This window comes from Nomascus leucogenys, chromosome 16, assembly GCF_006542625.1.
Source record: "Nomascus leucogenys isolate Asia chromosome 16, Asia_NLE_v1, whole genome shotgun sequence".
Lineage (NCBI taxonomy): Eukaryota > Metazoa > Chordata > Mammalia > Primates > Hylobatidae > Nomascus > Nomascus leucogenys.
In genome coordinates, this window is record NC_044396.1 from 16,147,746 (window position 1) to 16,155,000 (window position 7,255).

A 7,255-nucleotide genomic window follows, 5' to 3' on the forward strand; every position below is an offset into this window, starting at 1 on the left:
CTCAGAGCATGAGCTATGATGCTATGTTACATATATATATATATGTAACATATATACGTAACATATATACATAACATATATACGTAACTTGTATATATATACGTTAGAATCTGTAGGATTCTTAACATTTGATTCTTAACATATATATATAACATATATATATATGTTACGTATATATATGTTACATATATATTTATAGTTATACAATATACAATATGTACAATTATGTATATTATATATATATATATATATATATATATATATGCTGTTTGATTCCGTAGATGTTCATGGTATAGTAGACAGGGCACTGGGCTAGGATTGACCTTTGGTTGCTCACCTCTTGAAGCTTTGGTTTTCTCATCTGCAAAATTTGGGATAACATTTCTGTGATCTACCTGCTTTGCAAGGTGGTTGAGAGGTGCCAATGAGATGAGGAGAAGTATTTTATTAAAAGAAAAGTCACCTTACAAATGAGCAGTGTGTCTATATAAGAACGAAAGAGGAAAACGGAGAAGAAAACCAGTTAAGAAATGATCCTAACAGGAAGGGTGGCAAGGGAATTAGAGTAGTGACTATGCGATTGAAAAGGAGAGAGACCACAGAAGTAAAGTCTGTGGGGTTTGGCACTAAATGGTTCCAGGGGCTAAAGAAAGAGGGGTTTGCAATAAAGTGACAAAGTCTTGGGCATGAGTGTTGCCAAAGACTGAAAGGGACCCACCAGAGTTGGGTTTAGGGAATACTGACTTAGAGGATCATCCTGGTGGAGGTACCTACAGAACAGGCAGTTGAAAGTAGGAGCACAAAGCTCAGGAAGAAGGTAACAAGGAGAAACAGGATTGAGAGTAATTTGCTTACAGCCGATCATTGAAACCACAAGATCTCACAAGGGGCAGTATGAGAAGGAAAAGATATTCCTTTTCTTTATGTCAGCATCCCTCCCTCCCTCACTATCAACTACAGGGAAAAGAACAAACAACAGAAGAAGTTATTGTATAAGAAAGAATTTTAGTAGTATCTAGGAAACCAAAATTAGGGGAAATTTCAACAAGAGGCATTTAATAAGGAAGAACAGGGAAGTAGTCAGCAATGGTAAATCTTCAGAAATTTTGAGGACAGCAAATGAAGATGGAGAAGAAATTATTAGTCACTAACGAAGTATGAGGGGAAGTAAGTTAATGTTCTTCTCCCGTAGCTGTCAGTGCCTGTGGGTGATAGCACTTAATTTGAATGGGACCATCAGCTTTCTAATTCTAAAGGTTGTAAGGTGCTGGATCTGGAGCAGGACTGTATCTACTCTCTTTCTTCCAGTCAGTACCAGACGGAGGGAGTGGTGGTAGTACCTGCCATTTATTCAGGACCTATGAACATCATGCACTGTGCTTAGCACTGACATAATCCTGAATAGTCCTGCAGTTATTATTCCTGCTTTACATGTTCTATTGCTCCAAGGGTTAAGTAACTGGCTGGTGGTTCTAAAGCCATGAAGTGATGAAGTTGGAAATGAAATGAAGTTGTCCTGGCTTTTGAAGCCTGTGCCATTTTCATTACACACTCTGACACCTTGTCTTTGCTGCCTCTAACTTTATGGTTCAATTTCTGTCCATTTTTGGAAGTTAAGTGCCTGCTAACCTGTTCTTGCCACAATGAGAGCTAATAAAAGATCTGAAATGGACAAAGTGTGGCATTTTAGAAAGAGTATTTTTAATTTGTAATCCAAACATCTGGGTGAATCAAACTTTGGCTATGTAATTTTATATTTTTGTGACTTGGGGCAAGACTTTTACTGTGAAAATTATTTATTTTGAGGGTCCCAGTTTCTGAAACTGCAATCATGTGAAAATGATTTTAAATTGTCAAGTGCAATGCAAGTAGATGATGATGCAATCTTAATGTGAATTTAAGTCAATGTGTTGCCTTCTGTAGGATTCTTAACATTTGAGGAATTTCAATTACAATCATTCTATTTAAATTTATTACACATCGATTTTGTGCAAGTTTTTCTGGAGAATTATAGATATGTAAGACCTGGAGAGACTTAAAGCAGTTCAGAGACAAAATAGAAGATATTCTGTCCTTCAGAAAAAGATTTTTCTGCAGTAAGAACCAGAAGGGATATATGCCTGTACAACAGAAAGATCATTCTCTAAATATTTTTCTTAGGGACAAACAGAAATGCTGATTTGAAACAAAGTGTCAAATACATTCAATATGCAGTGTTGGCATTCAAAAGCTTCAGTCCATTGATTCTGTATATAGCCTTGTATTTAGTATATTTAGCAAAGGGGAGGTTTGTGTTCAGCCACAAATTCTTCATCTGAGTCACAACCTAACTTTGGTCAATTGACTTATTCTTACTTTTCAGATAGGGAGGAAAATATTTTTTATGCCAAAAAGGGAATAACATTATCACAAATAAAGGAAGACTATAAAGTGCCATGAGCTTTGGGAACGAAATTTGCTATGAAATGGACATCCGTGAGCTTTCTACACTATTGTGGTAATTTCAGTCACATCACTCCTTAGAGGCCTGAAAGGGAAGCTCAGTCATTTAAAAATAAAATAAATAAATAAAACAATTATCAGGAAATACTATCTTGAATATAAAATGCACAAATTGCAAAATGTAAAATTAGATTAAGCCATTGACTGCCTTTATCCCAGCCCTTGTGGATAGACACGTGGCTGTTAGACACAGTTTGCAATTTCCACCTTTGTGAACAGTAGAAAGCTTAGAATGATCCAAATTGGAGTACTCACAAGATTCTGCACCTTCTGCTGTTTCCAGAATTGTGACTATTCAGGGGCTGAGTGCCACTGATCAGGCATCAGTCTTACAGGTATGGATTAGCCAACAGTAAATTCACTAGAGCATCCAAGAGAAATATGTTAACAGAAATTGCTCTTTCAGTTTTCTAATGAGCTTTTAAGAATGAATATGCGCATTGGAGCGTTTGTTAGTTGAACACTCACTAAAGTTCCCTACACATTCACTGCAATGCAGTGTCAAGAGAAATAAAAATTTGCAGATTTTTTTTTTAACCAGATCATTAAAATTGCTCTTTTTGTAACTTCCTACAGCTGAAGGTTGTTTTTTCTTTTGTCCCAGTGGTGGGTGGTAAATGAATAGTATCAAACAACTTAAGAATGAAACTAGAGGTAAAACTAGCCAGACCCCTTAACTCCTGGATCAGAACCAGACAATACTAGGCAAGAAGGCTCAATTCCCAGCAGCTTCACAATCCAAAACATCTGTTTCTGTATTTGGCACAATTCCACTTTTTTATTTGTAAAATTGTTCCCATCTTTGAAAACACTTTAAAAAATAAAGAAGCCCCCATTCTGTCTCCCTTTCCACTTCCCAGCACATGCATCTGTAATTACCTGGTTTAGTCTGTGTGTTTAATCAGTTTAAATTGAGAATGTTGCATACATCTGATTTCAATCTGAAGGAGTCATTGAGTATTGGACAGTTACCACCCTCTGTCTGCCAAAACGTGCCTCTGCCAAAAAACGGATAGGACTCACACCAGGGTATTTCCTAAAGAAGCCACTTGACTCAGATTAGATGTTTAATTTCCTTAAAATATTGTTTTGGATGTGAGTCTCTGTTCTCTAATTGGAATATTCTGATGTAATTTAGGAATATAGCTTATTTGCTGAGTTTGTTCCAGGATCCAGCTGGCATTATTCTAAAAGCCTAAACCTCAAGGAAGTTAACTTCACTCTGAGCACTGAGTATTATACCTCGTGGCTTTGAAAGGTGGGCCAGGCCCACGTTTGCTCACGTCTTTGTGGAACCATTGTACATGCAATGCAGTTGAATTAATTTTGAGAGAGAAAGGCTTCTAGTTATGGCAATGAAACTTCCGATCAGAGCTTCACATCTTTTGAGATAGTTTCTTAAATTAATTGAAGTAGGAAAAAATTGTTTTGTTCTACTACTATTCATTTAAATTTTAACGTATGACATTTTTTGACATATCTACCAAGTTTCTAGATTTCCTCAGCAATATTCACTTAAAACATCTGTCATTGGCCAGAGTTTGAGATTTTAAGTTTTTGTTTTGTTTTTCCTTGTTGGATTGTAATTTCTTTTGTTTTTTATTTCTGTTTTTTTGTTTGAGCTTTTCTGCTCAACATAGTAACATCTGATAGTTAAAGAAATAAGAACATGGAGCTGGGCTCTTTCTAAAAGTTTTAAATTGGAGTTCTTGAGTTCAAAGGCTCTCAGCACATGCACGCCTCTGGGAGCCCATTTATTTGTTAACAATGTTAGGATGGCTGCTGAAAATTCCCTTGCACATTTTGCACAGTGGTAAAGCCATGCACAGGGTGATGGGCTGATGATTCCTAGGAGTACAGTATTGTCAGCAGCTCATGAGCTTACCTTAAGCGACACAACCAGCATGCTGGAAGCAAAGCAAATGTAGAGAACACAGTAGGAGACCTGTGAATATCTACCTATGTCAGGACTTTAAAAATCTTTCTCATCACACAAGCACATAGCGTCAGCTGTTTGGGGTTACCAGATTGTAGTCAGAAGTTTGTTTTTCAAGGACATAATCAAAACCAATGAAGATAAAGAATAAAAAGTTGAATGGCATAAAGCTAAGATCACTTACTATAGCTTTGCATAATGGGATTGGTCTTGTCAAACTAGGAACATTTAAACATTTAAAGTCAGCTTTCTGAGGTCCCCCTCCCCACCACACTCACAGGAGGACCCCTGAAGGTTAGTTTCCTCCTCATTCCTCCTTGCCTGCCTAGGACCTGTCCCCAAAAGGTACTCTTCTGTCTCTGGTATGTTTGTGCTCTAATTCATGATGCATTTATCTTAAAGTTTAAATCCTTGTGGCAGCCTCATTCCCATTTTTCTCATGTCTTGCAAAACACTGCCCACAACTGGCAGTGAACTTGCTAGGGTTTGAGTTTTGTTCTCATCACTCCCAAATGAGCGAGCCCCAGTTCCCTCTGCTGTTCTGACTTCCCAGAGTAGCTGAGGCACAAAGGAGCAGCAGAGCAGCTCCATTGGCTGGAAAGAACTGTGTGCAAATAGAATTGTTATTTGGCTGGTTTTAGCATTTCTCATTTCTCAAAGCCAAATTAGGCATAGTCTAATACATTCATTTCACAAATATTTATTGAACACTTCTATCTATCAGGCACCCATTCTGGGTGCTTCAGATACAGGGAGAAAAAACAAACTGAGGATCCTGTCCTCCAGGGAGCTGAGGTAAAGGGGGTTGTTTTAACACAGTCCTAGCATTTGGTTGTAAGGTTCACTGAGTAGCTGCACTGAAAGAACTAAAGACATAGAGAGGTTAAAGGACTTTGCCTCACCCTGTCTAGTCTGAAGGAGCGGGGAATAGAATCCCTTATCTACTGTGTCATATTTCTTTGAATCCAATATAGATATGGTTCTGGTAGTTTCTTTGTGATTCCTTTTAGTATCTAAAAGGAAGAAGCTTCTGCTCAGATATATCTCTGTGTCTGACTATTGTGGTATAGGTATTGGGAAAAAATTAGGAAATAGTAATTGCTAGTCAGTATGAGTGAAGGGAGAATTTACATACAAAGATAACCAAACCTAAAAAGAAAGGATGTTATAGTAAGAACTTAAAAAGTCTTCAACTGCTTTGTTAGATGCCATAGTAGTTGTTGGCAGAACAGTTTGGACAACCATCCCATCAAAACCTGCATCTTCTGTGTTTAGTGTTTGTGTCCATACGTGAACACCTGGACTTTTCATCCTGACTGTATAGTTCTTGAAAATAAGGCTACAGTGACGCCTAACATATTTGCCAGACTATTGTCTTAACAGTCTATTAATTTGGGATCTTGCCTTCTTCTGCCTTCTCCTTTAGAGTTGCTGGAATTGTGGCCGTAAAGCGAGTGAAACCTGCAGTGGCTGTAACACAGCCCGATACTGTGGCTCATTTTGCCAGCACAAAGACTGGGAGAAGCACCATCACATCTGTGGACAGACCCTGCAGGCCCAGCAGCAGGGAGACACACCTGCAGTCAGCTCCTCCGTCACGCCCAACAGCGGGGCTGGGAGCCCGATGGACACACCACCAGCAGCCACTCCGAGGTCAACCACCCCGGGAACCCCTTCCACCATAGAGACAACCCCTCGCTAGACGTGAACTCAGAACTGTCGGAGGAAAGACAACACAACCAACGCGAAACCAATTCCTCATCCTCAGATGCTCAAAGTTGTTTTTTTTGTTTGTTTGTTTATTAGATGAATTATCCTATTTCAGTACTTCAGCAAGAGAGAACCTAACTGTATCTTGAGGTGGTAGTAAAACACAGAGGGCCAGTAACGGGTCGTAATGACTTATTGTGGATAACAAAGATATCTTTTCTTTAGAGAACTGAAAAGAGAGCAGAGAATATAACATGAAATGATAGATTTGACCTCCTCCCTGTTATTTTCAAGTAGCTGGGATTTTAAACTAGATGACCTCATTAACCGATGCTTTACCAAACAGCAAACCAAGAGATTGCTAATTGCTGTTGAAAGCAAAAATGCTAATATTAAAAGTCACAATGTTCTTTATATACAATAATGGAAAAAAAAAAGAGGAAAACCCTCAAGGGCATGAGCATTGGATACAGCAGTAGACATTTTAACAAGAAGATGAATGGCGTCCGTGGGTTGCTAACTGAACTTTGAAGACCCGCTACAAAACGCGCAGATGTGCAGCAGATTGGAAGGAGACACAGATGTTCGGTTTTTTTCCTGTTTCTGAAAAGAAATAATAATATCCAGGTCAACAGAATGAAAAATGAAAGATGATTTGCAGTGGGATGTATGAATACAGCAGCAAGAAAAAAAAATGCCATAATACAAAAGGCTCCATATATATATATATATATACACACATACACACACACACGTGCACATAGATATACACACACACACACACACACATACACACACACACACACACACAGAAGTAAGAGACTCAGCCTGCAGTTAATTAGCATTCTGGCAGTTTTGACATCAGCCAGCTGCCCTAAATAACCCTTCAACGTTTCTTCACTTTTGCAAGGTTCCACAGAGTAAGACATTGGGTCTATTCCAGCTCATTCATTTTATATTGAAAAAAATAATTTTAAAAATGGTGGCTTCAGCTCCAGCCCCTTTCCAAAATTTTTCAACCCCACCCTGTTTGGATTTTTAATTAAAAACTAGTAGTTCTCTTGGTGTTAAAACACTTCTGTCCTGTGAGGTTTCCCAATGGTGTTT

The 7,255-nt window shown here is 38.3% G+C and overlaps 1 protein-coding gene across 1 annotated transcript in view; it reads left to right on the plus strand.

Annotated features, from left to right (window-relative positions):
* RUNX1T1 (RUNX1 partner transcriptional co-repressor 1) overlaps positions 1–7,255 on the plus strand; it is a 140,969-nt gene that overhangs the window by 129,579 nt on the left and 4,135 nt on the right. Inside the window, 1 exon segment of the mRNA XM_030795438.1 lies at positions 5,865–7,255. This exon segment is cut by the window's right edge and continues 4,135 nt beyond it. Within this exon segment, the coding sequence (XP_030651298.1) occupies positions 5,865–6,140 (276 nt within the window). The 3' untranslated portion in view covers positions 6,141–7,255.